The sequence below is a fragment of the Bos javanicus genome, chromosome 11 (genome assembly GCF_032452875.1).
Source record: "Bos javanicus breed banteng chromosome 11, ARS-OSU_banteng_1.0, whole genome shotgun sequence".
Lineage (NCBI taxonomy): Eukaryota > Metazoa > Chordata > Mammalia > Artiodactyla > Bovidae > Bos > Bos javanicus.
The window spans coordinates 32,208,699-32,236,287 of record NC_083878.1 but is presented as its reverse complement, the minus strand read 5'-3'; the positions used below and the strand labels follow the sequence as shown (position 1 = coordinate 32,236,287).

Here is a 27,589-nt window from a genome sequence, read left to right as displayed (position 1 = left end):
TTGAGAAGATCAGGTTGTGATCTCATAAAGGAAAGCTTTCCTTCTCTAGAGGTCTAGAGAGCCATCCTAAGAAAACCCTTCTTAGTACAAATGAATTCTTAAGACATGCAGAAGGATCCTGCATGGATATCTGCCTATTCATGGTTTCAAATGGCGGCAGTGAGATAGGAACCAATTCAGTCAAGTGCCATATGTATCTGTGGCTATAAAAGGGTCATTCTATTCTTTTAAATGCTACTATTTGCATATTTCTTCTATGCACATTAATCTTTCTTGCTGAAAAGTATTTTCAACTAAAATATTCTTTACAATGTAAAATTCAATTTGGGAAACTATCCCTTCATGGGTGACTCTTAAGCACCTACATTTTTCTTTTTTGCTATGGTGCTGCTCTCTGTTCCAGTTTCTCTCTTGGTGAACATGACTTTTAAATTTTATTCCTTTAGTGAAAAGCTTCCCATTTCCATTCATTAGGAATCCTGTTAACCTGACTTTTCCTTTAAAAGAATTCTGAATTTGAAACTCTGAGTTGATCCTGTGCTCAGTCACGTCAGACTCTTTGCAGCCCCATGGACTGTAACCCGCCAGGCTCCTCTGTCCATGGAATTTTCCAGGCAAAAATACTGGAGTGGGTTGTCATTTCCTGCTCCAGGAGATCTTCCCAACCAAGTGACTGAACCCACATCTCTTATGTCTCCTGCATTGGCAAGCAAGTTCTTAAACACTGGTGCCACCTGGAAAGGGGGTCTTTTAAATTATGAAGGTGGGATGCCTATCAACAGTGTAGACTTTTGGGACCCATCCAATTAAAAGAATCAGTCTCCAGGGAGGGGCCCGGAAATCTGGATGGTTAACACATTCCTCCTTGGTTCTTATGCAAACTAAACTCAAGAATGATGCTAGAGGAAGCACTAGGGGTAGTTCTGCTTGGAAAGAACATTTGCTACATAGTCAGTAGACTTTCAATTGCTAACTTCATAGATGTTATTGAGTCCTTCTGAGTATCATTTTCTTTTATTTCTAACATTAGTATAATAAATTTTAGAATACAGTGTTATGGAAAAGATCATTTGAAGCAATGGGTTTTGCTTGTGTTTTTACTTTGCAAAAAATGTACATACCTAGAGGAATAGTCAGTCTAAAAAAACAAAACCCACAGGAATAAAGTGGCAGAAAAACAGACACCATGAGACATAGAATATGGGAAATTTTACTCATTTAGACATTAGTTCACTTCCTACCTCTAATGTGTACTTGTGCATATTAAATTAGCAGTTAACAGGAGTTGGTGGTACTCGATGGTCTCAAACTAGGGCTGCCATTATAGGGGAGAAAAAGCCAAAATAATAAAAATTTTAAACCAAGATAACCCACTAAAATTTTTATACCATTGCTATGTGTTTATTCTCTTAAAAAATGAAAATGGTCCAGAATATTTCCCTATTCTATATTCTGTCATAACTAGAGCTTACTTCCTGACATATGTCTTTTAAAAGTCACTCTTGCATCCTACTTCCCATTCATCATCCCTGTGGTGAAAGTACAGACAAGAAAATTTGCATTAAAAAAAAATCTTCAGCCACCACTCATTTTCTTCCAAAAGGAAGAAACTCAAAGCTGCTGCTTTTGTATTTCACATCCTATCAGTGCCCAGTGGAGGATCTTACTCTTTCCTGGATAGCAAAACCTTGCAGTGCCTTACTCCAGTATCAGTGGGAGGGAGGGGTTTGGAGCCACTTGCTGTCTCCTCTTTGACATCAACATTTTCCTTTCCTCTAAGTTTTAGGTTGATAATTATGGTGATTTTTGAGATCATGAACCTTGTCAATAACATGTTCATCAATGGACTGAAATGGGACAGAATCCCACTGTCAATTGAAGCCAACTTATTTAACCTCTCTGCCACAAAACCTTTCATCTGTAAAATGAAGGATTGGACTATGAGAGTTATAAGACCTCTTATAACAAATGTTTCTGGTTTTAAGAGAATTTTGACATGAAATATTCTCCCACATCACAGAGTGTATGATAATATCTGCATCTGTGGCTATTTTCTCTGATCTCCCCTCCTGTCTTTCTCTCACTTCGTCTGTCCCTCTCTCCTCCTTTCTGTCTCTCTCCTGCTTTCCTGCAATGTTTCCCTCTTACAAAGAGCATTCATTTGGCTTGAAGCTGCTCCAGTGCCATAGTGTTCCAGGTGGCCTCGTATCTCAGCTCTGCTGCACTGACCCTGAATGCCACAGGCTTGGCCAGGTGTGGAGATTGGCATGACAGGAGTCATGGAGGGAAAGTGCCTGATGCTGGTCCTGAGAAATTGTGTTGCTAGAACCTATATCTGTGGATAGAAAGACTGGGTGAGAGTCCGAAGAAAAGAACTACTAACCCCCTTCCTAGAGGGAACAGCAGAACTCTGCCTCCTCTGAAAGCTATGATGGGGGTCGTGAATAATGTTAGTTGCTCAATTGTGTCCAACTCTTTGCGACTCCATGTATTATAGCCTACCAGGCTCCTGTGTCCGTGGAATTCTCCAGGCAAGAGTACTGGAGTGGGTAGCCATTCCTTTCTCCAGGGGATCTTCATTCACTCATTTGTTTACAAGTCTAACTTTGTGGACTCTCAATTCAATTCAGTTCAGTCGCTCAGTCGTGTCCGACTCTTTGCGACCCCATGAATCGCAGCACGCCAGGCCTCCCTGTCCATCACCAACTCCCGGAGTTCACTCAGACTCACGTCCATCGAGTCGGTGATGCCATCCAGCCGTCTCATCCTCTGTCGTCCCCTTCTCCTCCTGCCCCCAATCCCTCCCAGCATCAGGATCTTTTCCAATGAGTCAACTCTTCGCATGAGGTGACTCTGAAGTAACCTAAAACCATAAGTAGCCTAAGAAGTATAATTTGAAGGTCACCAAAATCCCTCCCCTTCACATATTCCTTCAAAGAGCCCTCCTGTGATCCCTGTAGATATTACATTTCCTGGCCACATCTATAAGAATTCAAATAGAAAGAGGACTAGGGACCTCAAGTCTTTCATATTGTTAATTTCAATGAGATTAATTTCTCAGATCCTTTATTTAAATGAAACTTCCGTGGAGAATGGATTACTTGGCCTATTAATAGCATCTAAGCAATTTGAATGTGTTTCTGATACATTTGTTTATCACAGGTTTTCAGGTCCCCACACTGATTTTTCTTCTATCCTTATCCTTATTTGCTGTTTCTTTTCCATGACTTCCTAATTTTGGAGTGACTCAGGGTGTTGTCCACAGTTATCTTCTCTTTCTCATCTCATTACGATGTATACAAAATACTTTTTTAACCTCTTTGTGAATACAGTAGAAAAGCCTGCTGGTTAGAGCATGGTTTCTCAGTCTTGGTACTGTAGACATCTGGGGCCACATAACTCTTTGATGTAGGGGCTGTATGTTTTAAGATGATAAGCAGCATCTTTAGCTAAAACCCACTAGGTGCTGGTAACACCTCCTCTAGTTGTGACAACTAGAAGTGTTTCCATACATTATCAGATGTTCCCCTGGGATAAAAACCATCCCCATAAACCATTGATTTAGAATAATTTGGTGTAAAACAAACAACAAAAAAAATCCTTTAATAATGCATATTATAAACTTTTGACTTAATCTGGCCAATTCATTTTTTAATGTTTATATCTCTTAAATTTATAGAAATCTGAATAACAACAACTAATGAGTCAAAAATAGAATCTATAAGGCAGGTTCTGGTTTGGGGATAAGATAAGTTTGTGCCCGGGAGGAAATAGAAGAAAATGGATTTCATCTTGTCTTTAACCCTACACCATTATTGATAAAAACATGAACATTACCTTCCTTTTAAAGCAGCAGTAAACAATATCCTAAATTAAGATTCAAGTTTAACTCTACCGCTTCTTGCCAATTTCATCCTGCTGAGAAAACTAAATTTGGAAGAGTCAGTTCACCCAAATTCAGGTAATTATCCAAATCGTGTATTTCTCATTCTTTCACATTCCTACTTCTAAGAATCAAGAGATAATTTCAGTGAATTGTCACTGGAAGTTGTAAAGGCTTCAACCCATGTAAGGTTGTTTTGCTGTTTGCATTTAGAGATGAAAGCCCTAGAAGATAATACGGGACGTGGAAGTCTTTGGCTAAGCCTGCCAGAACTTATACCTAGCAGCTCTCTTCTTGCCCATTATCTACCAAATTTTCTTTGCATGCCAAAACCCAGGCCACCTTCCTTCTGTCTCTCCTCCTTTCCCTTCAGTATTTTAGCTTAAAACATCTACCAATCTCGTCCTTTTAAAAAATATTTTATTTATTTATTTGGCCTCACTAGTCTTACTTGCAGCACAGAGGATCTTTATAGTCGCACACACAAACCCTTTAGTCGAGACACCAGGATCTAGTTCCCTGACCAGGAATCAAACCCAAGCACCCTGCATTGAAAGCCTGGAGTTCCAGCCACTGGACCACCAGGAAATCCCAATCAATCCTTTTAAATCTAAACGAACATGAATGCCATCACTTAACATTAATTAATTTTGAATTAGAGAAGTAACACATAGATTTGGATTTTAAGATGTACAAAACCTATTAGAACTATGCCAGGTCCCACCTTTAAACTCAACACTTCTCAGATTTAACCACTATTAACTGATACTTTTATGTCCTTGCAGAAATTTCCTCTGCATATGCAGCTTTGTATTTGCATGTATAAATGTGTGTGTTTAGTGTGTATAGCCTTTAAACAATTTTGAATTTGTACCTTTAATTTGTGTTTTATGTAGCAATACATCTTAGAGGTCTCTTCATATACACATGTTTGAATTTACCACATTCTATTTTACAGCTACAGAGTGTCTGACCGTAAAACTGTAATTTATCTCCTCAGTTCATTATTGATAAATAGGTGGCTTCTAGTTTAGGGCTATTACAATAGTTCAATAAATAGGTTTCATGTCTTCATGTCAGTGTTTCATTCTTGTTTTCTTTTTGATAAGTACTCTGAGCCTTCATCTTTTCTTTTAAAAGAATAAAGTTTGACTGTTGAGGTTTATATTATTTAATAAATAGGCCAAATTGATAGAATGGGCAGAAAATGATGTATGTTTTAAAGAATTTTTAAAATGTTGTATTCTTTTCTAATAGACAACATTGAATAAAGGAATGAGAGGAAAGGAATTGGCCCAAAGAAAAAAAATCTTGACAGAATCCAAGTCTTTCAAAAGGATGAGTTTAAAAAATAGTTGACAAGACAAAATGAGCTGTGAAATTTCAGCATTCTAAACCTCAGTAGCAATTTTTCTTATGGCTCACCTATCGGAATTTATTCTCAGATATTTTTTCTAAGTAGTTTTGCATGACTCTGAAAGCAGTTAGAATTTGTCCTTGACAATGCCAGGAGATAATAATAACTGGGCCATAAAAAACAATAGATGTGCCCTAGGTACTCTTTCTGATATAAATGTTATTCCTGAAGATCATTCAGTGTTTCTTTTGGACTTTTAAAAAATATCTCCATGATACTGCCATTTGAAACACACAATAGTCTCGCCACTTAAAACCTTCCTATCAGACAGGATACACTCAGCTCAGTTACCTTCAACTGTGCAATATGTCTGCTATTATAGAATTATCAATAAATGCAGATGTATTGGGGATATATTTCCATATGGTATTCCAGATGTGGAGGCTCTGTTTATGAAAGAATTATTTTAAATTTTAGAGGAAAGGCAAAAAATAAGTATGTATTTCCAACGCTGGATAACTCATTTGATTTTCTTTGGGAAGCAGGATATACATTCTTTGGTGCTTGTTTTTATTTTTAATGGTCAATAAAATGGCATATTTATTGGGACTTAAATCGTCTTTAAAGAGAAACAACTCTGGCAAAAAAAAAAAAAAAAAAAGCATAGTAATCTACTTCTTAATATTGCATAATTGCCATTGCAAAATTATCCCATAAAAATACTCATTATATACAGGGCATTCAAAAAATGCCATTCATTAACTTGGAAATAAAATTATAATTACAATTATAAAGCTTTGAGCTGATTCTGTTAGGAGGTTTGCATGCTAATTGCAGTTTAAGGCTTCTAATTTAATATTAGGTGAAAACGTGATGATCAGCTGAAGGAAAGCACATAAGAGAAGTTTAAGGGTTGGGATGTTAAAAAGTAGTTTTCTTTCTGATGGGCTATCACATTGGATTACAAAGTAATACAGAGAAAAATTCCCGTGCATGAAAATAGGTCTTTATTTAGGTCAGGGGTTTAGGGGGATGTCGGTTTCCGTATGCATTCACAGCCAGGGAGCAAATTCAACAGCAGCAACTGCCTAGACTTTTTGAGCGGGGCGCGGGTTGTGGGCTGTGTACCAACAGCCTCGTCAACTGCAGACGGAACTGCAGCATCCCTTCCTGCAGCAGCTCGTCAGCCATTGGCTCGTTGGTGACACGTGACTGATAGAGCCTTTTCTGTGTCTTTTCTCGCCCATCTGTGTGCAGGGCACTGATAGGCCAGGCTGATGCGCAGGCAATTTATCATTTTGATCTCCCACTGAGTCAGGGAGCTCTCCTGTCACCAGTATTGATTTCAGAGGATGGACTAAATTTCCTAGGATTTCCATTAAGAATTAAGAAAAAAGCTCTAAGCACGCAGGGTAGCCAGACAGACATGGATATGAGATGGCACTGTGAAAACTCGCAGGTAGCTTCTTCTATCACAGCCGGTGCTCAGCACAGCTTAGAACTGCAGCATGCAGGGTTTAAGATACCAGAAGCTGAGAACAATAATAATGAAACTAAGAATAAACTCTTTTGGATAAACTAATTTTAATATTTATATTAAAATGTTTCTTCTTGGAATTGCATGTCAAATTTATGCATGCTCTATAGGAAATGTAGAAAGGTTGTTTTAAATTTTTAAATGTCCTTAAACCCTGAGCATGGTTGCTTATACTTTTGTTTGCTGCTTTCTGTGAGCTTCAGAGGTTTTTGAGCATGCTTGTGGCAGAAACAACCGAAAATTGTGTGTGTGTGTGTTTCTATATATGTATATATGTATTAAGTTGGTTCGAGTAAAAGCATGAATAAAAGCTGCTTTCAATACTCGCCAGACTGCTTTATTATTGTTAATGACTTGATAATAATTTTGCCTAAATATGCTTAGATTCTGACCATGCATGCTTTTGCGGCAGAGTGGATTTTCGTTGAGAAGTCATGAAGGTGGAATGTGTGAATTAAATGTATGTTTAATGCAGCAGAAAATGTATTAGTGATTATTAAATCTGATTAATTAATGGAAATATTTCATTATGGTAAGATTTGAGTAACATTTATTTACACTAATTATTTCTGCTTACTGAAAAAATGCATATCTGGGATTAATGAAAGTGTTTGTATTTTTGAAATATAAATTGTGATTATTTCAGAGATAGAACGATTTCAATTTTTAAAAATGAATCTGAGATAAGAGAATTAGAAACATTTTTAAATTTTAGCCTAGGAGAGAATTGTGTATTTGAGACATTATGTGCCTGTTCATGTGTGTGAATTCTTTGGCTAATTGTTTGATAGTCTCCTAGCTATCCTTATCCTCCTGAAGACGAGAAAAGCCTTGGCATTGAACTGTTTCCTAGGCCCATGGGAATTAGAGCCAGCAGAAGCAAGAGTAGGACCAGATGGGATTGGCATGCTTGGCAGGGAGTAGAGACAATAGGTGGGGGCGGAGCAGATGGAGAACAGAAGGGAGTGAATCTCAGGAAAGGGGAGGGAGGAGGGGGAGGGGAGGAGTTGGCTTAATAGTGAAGGAAGCCTGGCCTCCCTTTCCAAAGTAACTTCTGATTGCATCCTCCTTTAATTATGAGAAAGTCATGTCTGTTGTGACAACTATTTTTCATAGATTAGGAAAGAAGTTCCATGAATAGAAGGTACTTTGCCAGATTATAAATGGTGTGTTATTTGTTGTTGTTTGTAATCTTTTCCTCTTTGTCATATTCAGGAGAAGAAGGAACAAAATTTAAATTTAGTTGTCATGTTATATGAGTTTGTAGTATTAAAAATATAAATAAGGCAGTAACTACTAAACTTATTTTCAGATTGTAACAATTCAATCATCAATAAGGCTTATTGACTTTTTCCCTAAGTAAGTTTTCAATTCTGAAAACATAAGGAGCTCATGCTGACTAATCTGTTATTTTACTTCTGACTCATAAATACACGTTCATTTCTAGAATAACTTTGAATGTTTTATTTAAGTACTTGTTGATTTTATCATGAAGTCTCAGGGCTTGACCAATGTCTATTTCAAATTCTACAATCAACTTAATGACTCAGCATCAATGAAGCCCAGAAAATTGGTCATAGTCTTTGCCCAGAAGTGTCATAGGATTGAGAAAGCATAAAAAATGAATTTACTTATGAATTCTATTATTTTAATGATTACTTCAAAATCCTAAGGTGAATCCAGACACAATTCCCCAGTCCTAAGTAAAACTGAATTTTACCAAGTTAACGCAGTCAACATGTGCCCGTGAAAAACAGCTTTTAAAAGTTTACGTATACACCTCTTGCATTTGGCTGGTGGACCTTGTGTATGGAGAGAATTTCCATTTTCTGAAAGTTTTGCCATGTTGCATGTCTCTTTTGACTGCTTTTTGAAACTTGGCTTGGCAAGGAATTATTAATGCCCTAAAGTAAATGAAAATCTTTACCTTTAATATCCCGGGATACATTTAAAATAATTTACTCAAATTATATTGATTTTCCTAGAGTTAACAAATGAAGCCAATTTCTTATACTTTCTCCAGTCCTTTTCCTCCATGCCTTAGTTTTCAAAATTAAAGAGAGTCCACTAAGCAGCAAAATTCTCCTCATTGGCAAATTCCCTCTAACATTCTTAGGAAAAAATATTGTCTACAGATAGATCTTTGAATGGATATTTATATTTTGGAGTGTTGACTCGTGTTCATTAAGCAAGATAACCCAGTGTTAAAGAATAAATATTTTCAATTACTTTGTCCAATCAAGGTGGCCTAATAGGCTGGGAAGGGCTTCCTCATGTGGTTCAGTGGTAAAGAATCTACCTGCCAATGTAGGAGAGATGGGTTCGATCCCTGGGTCAGAAGATCCCCTGGAGAAGGAAATGGCAACCCACTCCTGTATCTTGCCTGGAAATCCCATGGACAGAGGAGCCTAGTGGGCTATAGTCCATGGGGTCGCAAAGAGTCAAAAAAAGGCTTAACAACTGAATAGCATCAGGAATAGGCCGACAGGCCCATTCTCTTTCTGTGGAATAAAACTAGAAGAGCCCTAAAGTGGTATTAAATGTTTGGTCACAATAGCATTTGGGCTCAACTGCCAAGCAAATTTCTCACCAAGACATTAACCAGGAAATGCTTACATAGTTACAAAGTAATTAGTGATGTAGCATTGCATATTAAGGATGTTTTGGGTAGTTATGATGAAATGTTACTGTCCGCATGCCTTCCATATGCTCCTTTAATTTACAGAATGTGATCACCCCACAGCATCTGGGTGCATTTATAAACTATAAGAGCAATCAATTAACTATATGATCGATGCAGTAGGCAGAATGCTAATTGGTGGGAGAAGCCCTTTTTCAAATGGGAAAATAATGCATGTAGCCAAGGACTTTCAGTCTTTGTCTATATTAAATTTAAATGTTTCAAGAACTAAGTTTATACTCTGCCCATTTGGAAAATAACACATTTGAAACAAGATTTTGCCTTGTCAAAATAGGTGGTCTTAATTCCAGTGCTATGAGCACCAGCGTAATTCATAGGTGAACAGAGTTAGTGAACAGTTAATTATACTTAGACCCAAGTGGTATCTTTTATTCAGTCTTATTTTTTACTTTCCATTTCCTATACTCTCAGTTCTTTTTTCCTCTGCTGTTTTAACTGTCATTTTTGGACTCAAATGCCATTTGTTCCAGACCTCTATTACTAAACAGAAATAATAAACTATATATAAATTCAGCAGAATATAATGACCCCAAGTTCTGCTTGTGCCTTTTTGTGTATATTTAGTCTTTGAATGTTACTGATTTCTACTAAGGTTACCACATTGACCCAGAAAGATAGATTTTACTTTCTGCCATCTTATTTACATTTAGTTGATTGTTGATACTTGACTCTCCTGAAGGCTCCCTTCCCTCATTACTGTAACACAGAGAATGGAGCCAAGCACATTATCAAGTAGATAGGCAATTTCCAGTATACAGAATAATTGGGGAAAGCCACACGCAGATAAAAAACTCATGGGCATCTCTAGTGTCTCATAGAAAATTAAGACAGCTTGAGTCCAAACTAAATAATAACCATGAAAAAGCAAAAATATATAAAAGAGCTTTGCTAGTTTTGTAGTTCTGTGTCATGAAGTATGTGTGATTACCGCTACACACTTTCTTTCCATTTGACCCTCAAATTTTTACCCTCATTTGAATTCACTTGATTATACAGTGGAAACTATCTGAGAACTACCCTTCACCAAAAAGATCAAAACCAGTTATATATTTTTATTTTCATTGTTGTGGGAAAAAAAAAATGTATATATATATATAGAGAGAGACTGCAGATTAAGCCACAAATTGTTTTCCTGATAACAAAACAAGGCTCAGAAAGTTTTCTTACTATTTTCCCATGAATAAATGTAAAAGGCTTTATTACCTTAAGTATTCCTTACTTTAAAAGACAAAAACTGCATGTAATGGTGGGAATGACTTGGATATTATTTAGGGAACCAAAAGCAATCAATCCTCGGAAGTCATCCTTCTTGAAGTTTGTGTGCTATCATGTCTGTTTTCATGATTTTTTATTTAAGCATAACGGGACCACAGTCTTGACTCTAAGCATATTTCAGACCAAATTATAATTACAGAACCTCACACTCTAGATCTACTGGTAAATTCATAGGTGGCATGGGACGGTTGTTTAGGTCTGTGGACAAACGTCTTCACTTGTCCAACCTCTTCACATATTTCAAATTAAAAACTCTACTACAGCTTCAAGGGCTTCCCTGATAGCTCAATTGGTAAAGAATCCACCTGCAATGCAGGAGACCCTGGTTCAACTCCTGGGTGGGGAAGATCTGTTGGAGAAAGGATAGGCTACCCACTCCAGTATTCTTAGGCTTCCCTTGTGGCTCAGCTGGTAAAGAATCCGCCTACGATGCAGGAGACCTGGGTTTGATCCCTGGATTGGGAAGATTCCCTGGAGAAGGAAAAGTCTACCCACTCCAGTATCCTGGCCTGGAGAATTCAATGGGTGTATAGTTCATGTGGTCACAAAGTGTCAGACACAACTGAGTGACTTTCACTTTCACTACAGCTTCAAAGACAATGCTGTCCCAGTCAGTCATCCAGGGAAAGGATTTTTCTTATAATGAAAAGCTATTATATATACAAAATATATAATACTGTGTATATATAATAAAGGATGTATATGACTAAGACTACCTTTATGACTTCCGAACACTACTATTTTATTGTGAAATCCAAAATTGTACATAGAATTTTGATGTGTTTTGAAGCTCCTTATTTTGGAGTCATAGAGGTATAGCCCCAGGAATCAATTCTCAGTGACCCATGTGTGGACAACCTACATAATGAATTATATTTCATGACTAGATGTGTTTTCTAGACCACTTAACCTCCCTTGGGCTGAAAAATCATTGTTTTCAGTCATGTGCTGTGACTTCTTTCAATTAGCTCATTTAGATTTGAGTGGATCTCCTATCCATTGGGTTTGTAGTAGGACTACAATATTTTCAGAGTTGAATGTAGTGTATGTATGTGTCTGCTTTAAACACTGCTAAATATTTAGCTGATACATAATAGGTTTCTCTGAAGGAGATCAGCCCTGGGATTTCTTTGGAAGGACTGATGCTAAAGCTAAAACTCCAGTACTTTGGCCACCTCATGCGAAGAGTTGACTCATTGGAAAAGACTCTGATGCTGGGAGGGATTGGGGGCAGGAGGAGAAGGGGACGACAGAGGATGAGATGGCTGGATGGCATCACTCACTTGATGGACGTGAGTCTGGGTGAACTCCGGGAGTTGGTGATGGACAGGGGGGCCTGGCGTGCTGTGATTCATGGGGTCGCAAAGAGTCGGACAGGACTGAGCAACTGAACTGAACTGAACTAATAGGTTTCAAGAAGACATATGAAAGACTAGAAATTTGGGGGTAATAAGCTACTCTTGGGTTTGCCTAGAGTTTTCTTATTCCTTCAAGAAGTATACCATCTCTTTCCACAATGCTTAAATTTATAATTTATAAGCAGTTACTAAGCACTACTTCAGTGTGTTTTTGTTCATTTAGTAGTTAAGATGTGAAAAAATATCTACTGATTGACTGAGCTATACTAGAACTCCCTGGTGGCTCAAATGGTAAAGAATCCACCTGCAATGCGGGACACCTGAATTCCATCCCTGTGTTGGGAAGATCCCCTGGAGAAGGGAACAGCTACCCACTCCAGTGTTCTGGCCTGGAAAATTCCATGAACAGAGGAGCCTGGTAGGCTACAGTCCATGGGGTCGCAAAGAGTCAGACATTCACTTCACTTCACTTCCTACCAGAGCTCTGCTTAACGTCGATGGTGACTTCAAAGGAAAGTAAGATACTTCCTAACTTGAAAGTCCAGCTGAAGAGAAAAGACAAACACATATAAAACTAGAGGAGTACTGAAGGCTGAACAGTTTTACCCTATCATCTCAAATAGTGAACACACTTTTGCTGAGCATCTATTACACACTTCATGGTGGTTTGAAGAAAGGAGTGTTCACTATGAGCTAAGTAGATGCACTGATGTTTTTCTGCTGCGTCTTCTCTGAATTTGTTTGAGCAGCCTGAGTTAGCCATTCATAAAAGGTAACACTTAATCAAGTCTAATTCAGTGGGCTACACATCCTGTAATACCAGTACCAGCCTCTGAAGTGGTGTTTAGGGCACTGAGGGTGTTGGAGTATGAAGCAAGATCCCAAGTAGCTTGTCTCAAAATCAGTCAAGGTGACTGTTTCCTGTTCTACATCTTCTCAGGATAGCATATTGATTTCTTAAAAGCCAGTTTTCATGTTTTATGAATAATAAAAGTAATATAAAATGTGTACAAATTTTTAGTTAAAAATCACCTGCATATATAGTATGTCTGTTTTTCTTAATTTGTTAAAATTATGCATTGCTGCTAAAAGTTTTCCTTTAAAAAATAAGAAATTGATTTCCTTTTACTGGTGGGATGACTTAAAATATTGAGTCATTTTTCCAATAGTAATTAGACACTTCAGATTAAGTATAACTATCTCAGGCCGCTAGGGTATAAATGAGTGTAACTGTAAGTTACTCCAGTAATAATTTTCAGTATGCCTAATTCTACTTCTTTGACTCTATTTTCTTTTTGAAGGGCCCCCACCAAAAGAAAATAGAACGTGGGTGAGAATAGGCAGGAAGCAAAGGTCTGGCATAGATTGGAGCAATTTTGAATAAGTGATAATTATGTAGTCTACTCTGTTACTGAGTTACTATCAATATTATCACTTTCTCAGTAAGTAGTTTAAAATATAATGAATAATTAATGGGAAACTTGATGAACCATTCATTAGAACTGACTGAAATAATAACCTTAGGTATAAAATATCAAAATGAATAGTTTTGATTATTTTTCAAAATCTCAAGCTAGAGCCAGTAAGCTCAGGTGACTGGAGTCATGCAACAAAAGTTTCTAAGATTCCTGTCTTCCTAGCTGTTCAAATAGCCTGATACTTGACTTTAGTTGCAATAGATGTGGTCATTTTAAACAGGAGATTGCTGATGCAATAACAAAATAAACACTGACTTTAACCTCTCTTTCTGCCTTAACAATTCCCTAAATGATGCATCAACCCTTTGTACTTCTTTAGGAAGAGGGTTGAAGGTTTAAAATGATGAGATGAAGTAAAAATGTATATGCTCAGTTTATTTGAAAGTCTATAGTGAAAGATCATTTCTAAGGATGTCATTCAAATTAAGATAATATATATTTTGTGTCTGTAAATACTGCAAAAGTAAAGAATTCATAGGTTACTTTTTTATGGTTGTAATTGTATTCTTTTCCTTTATGAATGCATCTGTATCTGTTTTCAAAGATAAATATTTTATAATTATCAGTTTTACCAACTTATATATAAGTTGATCAGATCAATATGATTCTTTTATATTTTAGTTTTGAAATAAATTATTTAATTTGCAGTGATTTAAATTTATAGAAATGGTATAATAATATTTAAAGAGAGGTCACTCTTCATCCAGCTTCCCCAAACATTAGCGTCTTACGTAAGCTTTGTACCTCTGTCAATGCTGAGGAATTAACATTCAGTATGCCCTTTGAGAAATGGTTTCTTTTTTAGAATTTTTGTGTCATATATGCCACTGAGTGGCATCAAATGACTTTTGGAAAATTTGACATCATTTGGTTTTATTTCCACAAATACCTAAGAGATTTCTTCCCACTGGGCTATCCAGACTTTCTGCTAAGAAACATTCAGTCAAATATTTTAGGAGGAAAACAATTTTTTTTCTTCCCACCCTTATCAGTGTCAGTTTTATTTTGAAGTTGGTCACAGACTCTCTTTTTCTTTCTCGGTTTCCTTGAGAAATTTTAGCATTCTCAGCAAAGAGCAGTCTCCTGAATTCTAGACCTATTCTTACAGCTGCCTCTGGCTTCCCTGGTGACTCAGATGGTGAAGAATCTGCCTGCAATGCCGGAGACCCAGATTTGACCCCTGGGTGGAGAAGCTCCCCTGGACAAGGGAATGGCGGCCCACTCCAGTGTTCTTGCCTGGAGAATTCCATGGATAGAGGAGCATGGGGGACTAAAATGCATGGGGTCGCAGAGTTGGACACGACTGAAGCAACTTAGCAGCAGCAGCAAGCTAACTAAAGTGAAGTCGCTCAGTCGTGTCTGACTCTTTGCGACCCCATGGGCTGTAGCCTACCAGACTCCTCCATCCATGGGATTTTCCAGGCAAGAGTACTGGAGTGGGTTGCAACTGCCTTCTCCAGGGGATCTTCCTGACCCAGGGATTGAACCCAGTGTCCTGCATTTTAGGCAGACGCTTTACCATCTGAGCCACCAGACTGCCCCAGTTCACCTCAAATTCAACATGTCCCTTGGTGAATAGGTTATTTTTTGGAGTTTATACAATTTTAAAGCATTTTACTTTAATAGGTTTATGTAAAGACATTACACTAGAGAAAGTTTTACTGCTACTGTGTAGTGAAAAACTATTTAAAATCTGATACTTGATTTCCCCATTTGTGAGATGAGGGGTTTGTAGCTCTAATACTTTATGATTTTAGAGTGTGAATAATTGTGTATTTCATTTAATAGAAAAGCTTTTTAAAGAAAAGTGGTTTTAAAGTATAGACTGCTTTTCATTTTGTTGAGTCATCTCCCCTGAATTTTTAGATGAATCTGCATCTGGAGTTTTCTTATGAAATGTTCATTTTAAAACTAGTGGGAGAATAATTCCAGCGATGGCTAGCATTAATTAGAGGGAAATCTCCTTTTTTATTTCCATAGTGAAGAATCTAGAGGCTTCTTAGCACTCTGTGTGCAAGGCCTGTAAATTTCAGATAATTATTGGTTTGGAATCCTTAAAACTAACAATAGGAAATGCTGTAGAAGGAACAACATCTTTTCGTTTTGACATCATCTTGACAAATGAGGGAAATTTTTGCAGTATGTGCATCACAAAAACAAGCAATTCTGTGAAAACAAGGGAAAAGTGGCTTGTACTGCCTGTTTTCTCCTTGTGTTCCAAAACTTTCACCTTTGCAAAGAGATCTTGAAATTATTTCAGATCTATTTTTCATACTTTGAATACCAAAAGAGCTAAATTATTCATTGTAAGTGAAAATATTTATTACCATGTGTCAAGAAACTCTGATTCCCTTTCTGGTATTCCTAGTAAGAACCCTGTGGTATAAAATTATGGGCTGAATCTGCTAAATAATTACCCACATGAATGCTGTACCTACCATGTGTATTTTTAGGCTTTATATCAATAAATGTTTCATAAAGTGCTGTATACACTGGACTAAAATTCCTTCGTCCCCAAATCAGTTTTAAATTCTTCTCTAAGAGAACAAGGTACAATGAGGCTTCTAATGAAAGTGGTAAAGAGAGGTAACATAAGCAATCAACAGCACAGTCTGCAAAAAATTCTCATCACCAATAAAGATTTATGAAAAATAAATTTAATCAGTACCAATGACATCCTCAGAGAACAAGACTTTGTAAGCATTTTCCTATAAATGTGATAAAGAAAGTGGGTCTGTATTGAGAACAAAGGTTAAATGTGTAGGCCAAATAATTTTTATGGGTGTTCATAATTTAGCTATAAAAACTTATATAGTTTGTGAATGTCTATAGCAGTTGGAAATATTTAGCAGGGAAATATTTTTAGACATAGGAAATGATATTAAAACTTTGACACAGTATTAAGACTTAATTTATAGAAGTTATAATGATTTCATTTTTAATTTTTTCTATTTCTTATCAGCATTTAAACCCAGACAGGATTTAATGGATGCTCTGGGAAACCAGCATTCTGTGGTACAAATTGTTATGTGTAGGAGAGACTTAGCTTCTAATGAAATCTCATAATGATAGATTTGACTTCCAGAACACAGTTAGCTTGAAACATTCCAACTGTAAAGCATTACCTGGACCCCACAAAGCTCAGGATGCATTGTGGTGACAGGGAGAGCAAAGAGGGGTAAAGTGTTTGCAGGATGGTTACCCCACACTTCTCACTAGCTTTTTCTGTTATGGACACATGAAGGCCTGGATCCTGTTACAGCAACTTTGAAACATGTTCACCACCCGTGGTCTTCCCTGGAGGCTCAGACAGTAAAAAAAATCTGCCTTCAATGCAGGAAACCTGGACTTGGTTGGGAAGATCTTCCTGGGTTGGGAAGATCCCCTGGAGAAGGGCATGACTACCCACTCCAGTGTTCTGGCCTGGAGAATTCTGTGGACAGAGGAGCCTGGTGGGCTACAGTTCATAGGGTCACAAAGAATCAGACACACTGAGCGACTTTCACTTTGACCACTGTTAGTGTCTTTTTTCTTTCTTTCTTTCAATTGGAATATAATCGCTTTACAATATGTTAGTTTCTGCTGTACGATGAGGTGAATCAGCTATATTATATGTATATATGTATCCCCTTCTTCCTGTACCTCCCTCCCACCTTACCACCCTCCATCTTACCCATTTGGGTGATCACAGAGCACTGAGGTGAGCTTTCTGTTCTCTATAGTAGATTCCCACTGGTGCTGCTGCTGCTAAGTCACTTTAGTCGTGTCCGACTCTGTGCAACCCCATAGACGGCAGCCCACCAGGCTCCCCCGTCCCTGGGATTCTCCAGGCAAGAACACTGGAGTGGGTTGCCATTTCCTCCTCCAATGCATGAAAGTGAAAAGTGAAAGTGAAGTCGTTCAGTTGTGTCTGACTCGTTGCGACCCCATGGACTGCAGCCTACCAGGCTCCTCCATCCATGGGATTTTCCAGGCAAGAGTACTGGAGTGGGGTGCCATTGCCTTCTCCAACTGCTAGGTATCTCTTTTACACATGGTAGTGTATTTCACTCAATCCTAACCTCCCAATCTGTCCCACCCTCCCCTTCCTGCCATGTTTACTCACCTGTTCTCTATGCCTGTGTCTCTATTCCTGCCCTGCAAATAGATTCATCTGTAACATTTTTCTAGATTCCACATAAATGTGTTAATATATGACATTTGTTTTTCTGTTTCTGACTTACTTCATCCTGTATAACAGACTTTAAGTCCAGTATCTTTCTTGGCTAATTATTGGGATTGTCAACTTAAAAAAAAAAAAAAAACACATACAACATGAGAACTGTGACTTTCACTTTTATTGGGGGATTTACCAAGGACTATAGCCAAGGGACAGCCTCTCAGATAGCTTTGAGAAATTGCTCCAAAGAGGTAGGTCAGTATATATGAGTTAGGTGAAGGGATATAGGCATTCAAGCATACATCACAGAAGGTTGCTGCTAGCCATGAGGAGTAGATATTCTCAGTCCATGGTTTTCATGATTTTCTGATTATAGGAAGATGCAAAAATCTGGATTCAGAAGTTTTTCTCCTGGAAATATATAAATTTCTGAGGGCCTGTTCTGCTAGTTTTCTCAGAGCACAGAATGCCTTACTCCTGATCTCTGCCCTAAATTATTCTCACAGTGTACCCATAGGTCAGCAACTGCAGTGGCTAATGACTCAATTCTTGTAGAACCAGGTAGTGAGTGACATTTCATAGGTGGCAGGAATAGCTCTTCTACCAATTTAAATTTATAGTAAACGGTAGACTTAACTCTGGGAGAAGTATGCTTGGGTTCTAAAGGATTTTTAGCAGGTAACTCACCTTTCTTTGCCTTTTTTAGTTAAGATGACTGAGAAATGCCTCTGTGTTTTACCTTGTATCGTTTGGTGAAAGATGTTCAAGGACAGGAAAATCTTCTAGGCACCTTTCCTGTTCTGTGCCTTAAGCTCTGGTGTTTAAGAGAAGTGAAATCTTTGCTGCCACAAGAGAGCTAAAGACACAAGCTAAAGACACACTTTAGTTGGCTAGTCCTGGAGTAGAGGTTATTTGATGGATTAGTTTACTTTGACTTGTAAATTTCATAATTCTTCATTTCTTCCAAATCTTTTTCTGGAATTTTGAAACCCAAGACCTATTTTATATCTCACTGCTGAGACATTAGACCTACTTTCTAAGTCTGAAATACCTCTGTTATTGGTCTTATCTGTAAAATGAACTGAGATTCCTCTGTGCTGTGCTTGGTCATATACAACTGTTTGTGACCCCATGGACTATAGCCCGCCAGGCTTCTCTGTCCCTGAGGATTCTCCAGGCAAGAATACTGGAGTCGGTTGCTATGCCCTCCTCCAGAGGATCTTCCCAACCCAGGTCTCCCACGCTGCAGGCAGATTCTCTACCAGCTGAGCTACCAGGGAAGCCCCGAGATTCCCTTACCACCCTGAAACATACATGAGGGAAGCGTTTTCTTACCTTTCCCCTTTCCTTCTGCTCACTCTTTTCTTTATAGTTTCCTGCTTGCTTTGCCTCTTTTCACCTACTTTACCTCTTACAGAAGTCAGCTATGGGCATCCATTTTGCTTTCTTTTGCCCCATTTGTGAAACTTAAGAATCAAACTTTGTCCAACATATAGGTTCAAAATTGCTAAGACAATGGCCATTATTTTTAGCTCTCATGAAGGTGAGAAGAATCCACTGGATTTTGTGACATTGAAAGGAGATGTATTGAGCACAGCCTAATTTTTAGATGAATAGGATTCCACAGGGTTTTAGGAATAGATAGCAAGATTACTCATCATAGGAGAAGCTTATTAAATGGAAACTGTAGAATCCTCAGCATATAAATATTAGAAATTCAATTTTTAGTAACTCTCTGATACTTCCTTTAGAATTGTATTTGTTTTATTCTGTTTCTATTTTGTTTTAATTTTCTCTTAAGTGAAAGACATGTTGAAATTTTTAATTATTTGGTGTCTTAATCCTTAGGGTACAGTATTCAAGAATAAATAACAGAAGGGTTGGCAAAAATGGTGCCACTAGTAACAGCCTGTTATGTGACAATTTCCTTATTCACATCAGTGTGAAATAGTCAATATTCTAGCTACTTTTAATATCTATTGATTTATTTGGCTGTGCTGCTGCTGCTGCTAAGTCACTTCAGTCATGTCCGACTCTGTGTGACCCCATAGACGGCAGCCCATCAGGCTCCCCTGTCCTTGGGATTCTCCAGGCAAGAACATTGGAGTGGCTTGCCATTTCCTTCTCCAATGCATGAAAGTGAAAAGTGAAAGGGAAGTCGCTCAGTCGTGTCCGACCCTCAGCGACCCCATGGACAGCAGCCTTCCAGGCTCCTCCATCCATGGGATTTTCCAGGCAAGAGTACTTGGCTGTACCAGATCTTAGTTGTGGCAATCAGGATCCTTTAGCTGTGGCATATGGGATCTGGGGCCTCCCTGATAGCTCAATCAGTAAAGAGTCCACCTGCAATGCAGAAGACCCCAGTTTGATTCCTGGGCCAGGAAGATCCACTGGAGAAGGAATAGGCTACCCACTCCAGTATTCTTGGGCTTCCCTTGTGGCTCAGCTGGTTAAGAATACAGCTGCAATGTGGGAGATCTGGGTTCGATCCCTGGGTTGAGAAGATCCCATAGAGAAGGGAAAGGCCACCCACTTCAGTATTCTGACCTAGAGAATTCCATGGATTGCATAGTCCACAGGGTCACAGAGATAGGACACCACTGAGAGACTTTCACTTCATGGGATCTAGTTCCCTGACCAGGCATCAAAGCCAGACCCCTGCATTGGGAACATGCAATCTAAGCCATTGGACCAGCAGGCAAGTTCCACTAACCAGCTTGAAACCACTAGTTGTTGTAGGTAAAAACTTGTCACATTTAGCTGAAAGGTGGATTATTTGGAACCAATGAATTTCACTTTATTGAAAGCAGTAGGCCCTATATGGACATGAACTTGGGCAAACTCCAGGAGATGGTGAGGGACAGGGAAGCCTGGCATGCTACAGTCCACAGGGTCGCAGAGTTGGGTACAACTCGGCAACTGAAAAACAAGAACAGGCCCTGTGTGTTGGCATTTATCTTTGATGGTCAACAAGACATTTCATGAAATCAGATTATTATATTTATGTATGCATGCATGTATTATATATTTTTAAAGCATTTTTGAAATAGTTATAGATTCACAGATAGTTGCAAAGAAAGATACAGGAGGTTCCCTACACCCTTTATCCAGTTTCCCCCCATGTTACATCTTATATTACTATAGTCCAATAACAAAACCAGAATGTAAATCATGGAACTTATTCAGATTTCACCAGATATACCTGCATTTGTGTGTGTGTGCATGTGGGTCTATAAAGTTCTATGCAGTTTTATCACATGTGTAACTTATAACCACCACCAAAATCAAGAGACTTATCTGTACCAGAAGGTTCTCTTGTGTTACCCTTGATTGTTGCACTTTAAAGGGACCTGAGGAGTCATCTGCACTAACCTACTTACTGGCATGGAGGGTGATTTGTGTCAGGTCAGTGGGTTAGATAACGATTGACCTCAGAAAGTGGTGCCCTATCCCAGACTAGTTTCAGGCATCCCATCTTACAATCTCAATTTTATAAAGTAGGCAGTTGTTCTACAAGTTGGAAGATAAAAGAATTAAAGCAAACACAAATTTCAAAGCAATTGTGTTTATCACAATTCTGGATTTAAAAAAGAATTCTATTACTGGCTGCATAATGGGTTAAGGGGACATTAACTGTCAATGTAAGCCTTAGACTGATACTTCAGATAAAGCATGTATATGTTGGAGGTAGTCTGTGTTGCTTCACAGGGACTCAACATGGTTCTAAGAAGGAGAAGATAGTAAAGGATCCCCAGAGATTTAGCTACAGATTATATAGCCTGTACTCTCCACCCAAAGAACTGAATGTCTGTTCTCTTCTGTTCATACACAAATGCACCAGAAAATTTAAGAATTCTTTTCACTTTCCAGCTTGCCATTTAACTTTGTTACCTCTTATAAAGCTATTGTGTTGAGACTCGGGGGATTTGGGGTTTTAGGGTGGTCACAGCATGTGATTTAACCCACTTACCTGTTCCATATCCACTTTGGAACCATTTTAGATGCTACTCACTTAAGGAATAAATCTGGTTATAGAAGAGTAGAGCATAAGTCACATGGAAAGAGTGGAGGATCAAAGACTTTATACTATATCAGCATCAGAGAAATTAGAGATGTAAAAGACTCATTAGCAGATTTGCCCTATTTCCATGGAAATTGCAGTGAACATTTTTCAAAGACCTAATCTATTTTTGTTTAAAATAAATGGAACTCAATGTAGATTCTTGTTAGAACTTGAAACTGCTGATTGTTGTGTTTTCTGGGTTGTTTTTCTTTTTAGATCTACTTGACAGTTTGCATAGCTAATTATCATGTTCTCATTTGTTTAATTCCAGCACTGCTGTAGGCTTTTTAGAATGGGGGAGAGGAGGGAAGCACTACCATAGTTTCACAGTGTATCAAGGAGCTGTTAAATCGAGGAGTGTGAACGACAGAGAGAGAGAGAGAGTGTGTGTGTGTGTGTGTTACTGAGTCCAAACTCACTCTACTTGCTGCACACTTGACCAATAAATCCAAGAAACAAGGTATTGAGGCAAGGAATGACTTCATTCAAAAGCCAGCTGCCTGAGATGGCAGACCAATATCTCAAAGTAACAAAGTTGTTGGGGTCTGCATGCCAATTTCTTTTATAGAGTCAGAGAGAAGCGATTAGAAACTAGAGTCCAAAGGCAGAATAGAGAGGAAGAGGCAGTGGGGAAATAAAGAGAAAGGATCCTCGGTCTTGCATAACATCTCCAGGAATGGCCAGCCTTTGGAAGGGGTGTGTTAATCTCTTCTTTTTATTGTAGCTACTCATGGGTGGGCAGGGTCAGATTCTCTCTTAGAGGTGAACAAAGGCACTTTAGTTTACAGTCAGGCAGACGGGCAGAGTCCTCTGATGCAAGCTCTGATGTATGATTCTAATAACAAAAGCAACGGAAAGCAAGTCTAAGAGTTTCCAACCTGGAGTCAAAATAGGCTTCTTCTCTGCAACATGTGTGTGTGTGTTTTGGAAGGTGGGTCAAAGTAAAGTAGTGAAGTGAATTTTAAATAACTGCCAGACTCTGGTAGCTAATAACATTTTTGTGAAGGTTTTGTGACTAACCAAATGTAAGTCCTTTGTGGTCTCATTTTATGTAGGGCACTTTGTATCCTGATGGATCCTTTGCAACAAAAGTTTTTGCTAGGAAATCTAAACACTATATACTCTTAGAAATCCATTTCCGTTCCCCTACCCCTCGCCGTGACTAAATCTTTTTATTATTGGCTTAATTTTCATAGTACCATTTTAGATGGAAAAAGTCTTGTAATTTGAAGAGAATTTGTTAAGAATTATTTCTTAAATCAGTAACATTAAAACTTTCCAATGTTAGTGTTCTGTAGATGCTGTTTATGGCAGGAAAATGTTTTTGTCAAGAATTGCTGCTTTTATTACCAATGAGTCATGAGTTCTTTGTGAAGGTTTTGGAATTCAGAAGCATCAGATGAAACATATAAGAGCAATTAAGATCCTGATAGTTCAAATAAGATGCATTTACTTCTTTTGTATGCTTTTTTGCTTTTGGTAGTGGTAGTGTTGCTTGGGGGTGGAGGGCATTTGACAGTGACTCGAATTACACACTTTAATCTTCTTTCCAGCATTATAGGATGGGACCTTTTTAAAAAGCAATTCCTCCACATTTCACTAGAATGGAAATTTGCTTTAACTGAACATCCCTAAATAATTATCATGCTTCTTATAGGGATACATCCATTTTGAAGAAGAAATTAATGTGAAATTCAGTAGAATAATTTTAAAGCTATTTCATCTTGGGAGTGCACCTCTTGGTAACCATGGCGTAAATGATACTGTTGAATTTATGTATACAGCTTTACTTAAAGCAGCCGAACTGAGGAGACTGGCTAGTTAAGAGTAGGTAATAAATAACTAGATCTCCACACTTGCATAAATAGCTGGATAGATACAAAGATAGATAAATAGATATATAGACAGAATTTTCGTGATTTCTGGTTGCTATAAGCAACAGAGACAGTTATTTCTAAACCTCTCAGGACCCAATGAATGGCAAACATTGTTTGCCTAGTGATTTGAACCTCCATATATGAACTCGGTTGAATGCTTGAGAGTTAAGATGGAACTCATACACAATCTTGCAAGCCATCACCATGGCAACATACTTAAAATTTCAAGGTCTATCTCCCTTGAGTTTGCACCTGCAGTTAGCTTATTGTGAAACAAAAAGGCTTTCCAACTTGAAAATACTTTGGAATGGTTGGAAGTATGTTTTTAAATAAAGTGGAGTTTAAAAGTTGAAAAGCAAAATAGAAATTCAGGGAGAAAGTACAATTGCATTCTTCATGCAATATTTAACTATTTTCTCCTCCTACTTCACAATATTATTCGAGGCAAGGGCAAAGGTGGATAGTCAACCTATTGTGGTTGTTAGGATGTTGGGGTATTACCCTCTCAAATGACAAATGTGCTGCCTCCTGGTAGGCTAGTGCAGTGTTAGTCACTCAGTCACATCTGATTCTTTGTGACCGCATAGACTGTAGCCACCAGGCTCCTCTGTCCATGAAATTCTCCAAGCAAGAATACTGGAGTTGGGAACCGTTCCCTTCTCCATGAAATTTTTCCAACCCAGGGATCAAACCTGGGTCTCCTGCATTGCAGACAGATTCTTTACTGTCTAAGCCACCAGGTATACTTCAAACATACCTGCATGCCTTATGTAATAACATAGGTGAGAAGAGATAAGATTTATTTACTGTCTATTATGACCCATATTGACAAAAAATTAATGTCAAAAAAGATTTTAAAAAATACATAGAGAATTTTATTTGTGCCAAATTTGAGGATTATAACCACAGAAAGGCATTTCAGAAAGTTCTCAGTACTGTTCTGTTGGTTAGAAATCAAGGCACAGTTATGTAAGTTTTTTGAGACAGAGATCTGTACATCAAATGACATATTAATGACTGTTTACATAATCCATATCTAAGTGGCATTGAGGTAGGTCATCTGACCCATTAGAAGATCAAGAAGAAATGCTATTGTTTAAGGAGTTGCCTTGTTGAGGCTAAGAGAATGTTACTCTTTATGGTTGAGAGGATATATTTCCTGATATGGAGGTTTCAGTTCAGTTCAGTCACTCAGTCCTGTCCGACTCTTTGCGACCCCATGAATCACAGCACACCAGGCCTCCTTGTCCATCACCAACTCCCAGAGTTCACCCAAACTCATGTCCATCGAGTTGGTGATACCATCCAGCCATCTCATCCTCTGTCGTCCTCTTCTCCTCCTGCCCCCAATCCCTCCCAGCATCAGGGTCTTTTCCAATGAGTCAACTCTTCACATGAGGTGGCCAAATTATTGGAGTTTCAGCTTCAGCATCAGTCCTTCCAATGAACACCCAGGACTGATCTCCTTTAGGATGGACTGGTTGGATCTCCTTGTAGTCCAAGGGACTCTCAAGAGTCTTCTCCAACACCACAGTTCAAAAGCATCAATTCTTCAGCACTCAGCTTTCTTCACAGTCCAACTCTCACATCCATACATGACCGCTGGAAAAACCATAGCCTTGACTAGACGGACCTTTGTTGGCAAAGTAATGTCTCTGCTTTTGAATATGCTATCTAGGTTGGTCATAACTTTGCTTCCAAGGAGTAAGTGTCTTTTAATTTCATGGCTGCAATCACCATCTGTAGTGATTTTGGAGCCCCCAAAAATAAAGTCTGACACTGTTTCCACTGTTTTCCCATCTATTTCCCATGAAGTGATGGGACCAAATGCCATGATCTTAGTTTTCTGAATGTTGAGCTTTCAGCCAACTTTTTCACTCTCCACTTTCACTTTCATCAACAGGCTTTTTAGTTCCTCTTCACTTTCTGCCATAAGGGTGGTGTCATCTGCATATCTGAGGTTATTGATATTTCTCCCGGCAATCTTGATTCCAGCTTGTGCTTCTTCCAGCCCAGCATTTCTCATGATGTACTCTGCATAGAAGTTAAATAAGCAGAGTGACAATATACAGCCTTGACGTACTCCTTTTCCTATTTGGAACCAGTCTATTGTTCAATGTCCAGTTCTAACCGTTGCTTCCTGATCTGTTTGGTCAATGCATAATGCTGATACACAAAGCACAGTTTGGGGAGAGAAGAGGCCAAAGGTCAGAGAAGATTTTTTATTTAAATTTCTCTTGCCTTACCATAAAAGTATAGGTTTTATTTCTCAACCAGCAATAGTGCTAAGTATTTCATTGATCATGATCTTCTTAATTCTTACAACTATATCACCAGGGTTAGTACTGCATTCCTCCCATTTTATAGATGAGAGGTTAAGTGAGTCACCCAAGTTCTAACAACTCTAGATTTAAACTCAGGTCTAACTCCAGTATCCATGCAGAGTCGCTGCAAGGCAGTATACTAGCACACCTCAATTTGTTAGGTGAAAGCCTGGATGTGGGAAGCAAGAAAAGTAGCTCCACCAGAGATGATCTCTCTCTCTACCCTAAATGTATTCACTCTGCTGCTGCTGCTAAGTTGCTTCAGTGGTGTCTGACTCTGTGCGACCCCATAGATGGCAGCCCACCAGGCTCCCCTGTCCCTGGGATTCTCCAGGCAAGAACACTGGAGTGGGTTGCCATTTCCTTCTCCAGTGCATGAAAGTGAAAAGTGAAAGGGAAGTTGGTCAGTCATGCTCGACCCTTAGCGACCCCATGGACTGCAGCCTACCAGGCTCCTCTGTCCATGGATTTTCCAGGCAAGAGTACTGGAGTGGGGTACCATTGCCTTCTCCGTATTCCCTCTAGGATACACTAAATGAATCACTGACTCTGGATATATAGTTGAACCCTTGCATGTCAGCATCAGATTCCACCTATAAATACAAGCCAGCATACTCCTCCTCCATCTTTCAGCTAGCGAGGTGGTCAAAGATAGTAAAAGGCAACCTCTTCCTTCTTACATTGCACACGCCCCTCCCTGCAAACTCAGGTGAATACCAAGGAGTCTTGGCTTCTATTTGACTAAACCTTAGAGGGGGAAAAAAAAAAAAGATTGAGGAGTTTGGAGTCTAGTTCCAATAGAATTTCTTGGGATTAATGACGTAAGAAAAACCATTTTGAGAATTATCACAGCACAAATATTACTGGGTACTTACTCACTTACCAATAAATGCACTGCCTTCAGAAGGAACTTTGCGTTTTGAGGCAACTAAGCCCTGAATATTTTAGGCCATAAACCTTAACTCTGAAGTACCTGGACTTTCTTGTTTGAGGGTTTCTCTGACACTATTTCTAAGATAGTTAGAAAACGTTGATTATCTGATCATCTAGATTTTCATCTCAAAGCAGACATGAAGGAGCAAATTTGAAGACAGAAACAGCATCTTTAAAACCTGAAAGTGATAGACAAAAGAGAAAAACTAGTAAGAGTAGGCATCAGCTGAAACATGGAAGTGTAGTGTGAGGACCTCTGGCGCAGGCCAGTGATACTGTTCTGTTTGGCGTCTGAGGTCCTTACTGTGTTATAGGTAGCACTGACGCTCATAACGGTGTTACCAAGCCATCAAGAAAAGCTTGTCTTTCTGTTTACATGATGACACTTACGTGTTTCGAAAGTTCTCATAATGAGAAGTGACTTTTTTTTTTGTCAGTAGAAGGCTTAATTCTTGTCCTTAATCAGCAGGCATGCTAGTAATGAGAATGAAGATAAGATTAAGGGATTGCAGAGGTGTATGGGGGAGGAATAAGTTCATCCAGGTAGAGAGGCATGATAGCAACTTCCAGGAAACATGTTAGAATTGAAAGGAACTGATTGTAAATGCAAGGCAAGAGAGAGAGAGAGAGAGAAAGAGAGAGAG

General features: G+C 38.6%; 1 protein-coding gene across 23 annotated transcripts in view; it reads left to right on the top strand.

The window, feature by feature from the left end:
• NRXN1 (neurexin 1) overlaps positions 1 to 27,589 on the top strand; it is a 1,221,129-nt gene that overhangs the window by 1,146,822 nt on the left and 46,718 nt on the right. Inside the window, exon 1 of one of the 23 annotated variants that reach the window (XM_061432341.1) lies at positions 6,488 to 6,699. The exons of 21 other annotated variants lie outside the window; for them this stretch is intronic. In XM_061432341.1, coding sequence (XP_061288325.1) covers positions 6,667 to 6,699 — 33 coding nt within the window. In that variant the 5' untranslated portion in view covers positions 6,488 to 6,666. Of the gene's footprint in view, positions 1 to 6,487; positions 6,700 to 27,589 lie in introns of those variants that run through there. One more of the 23 variants, XM_061432340.1, reaches the window with a different exon arrangement.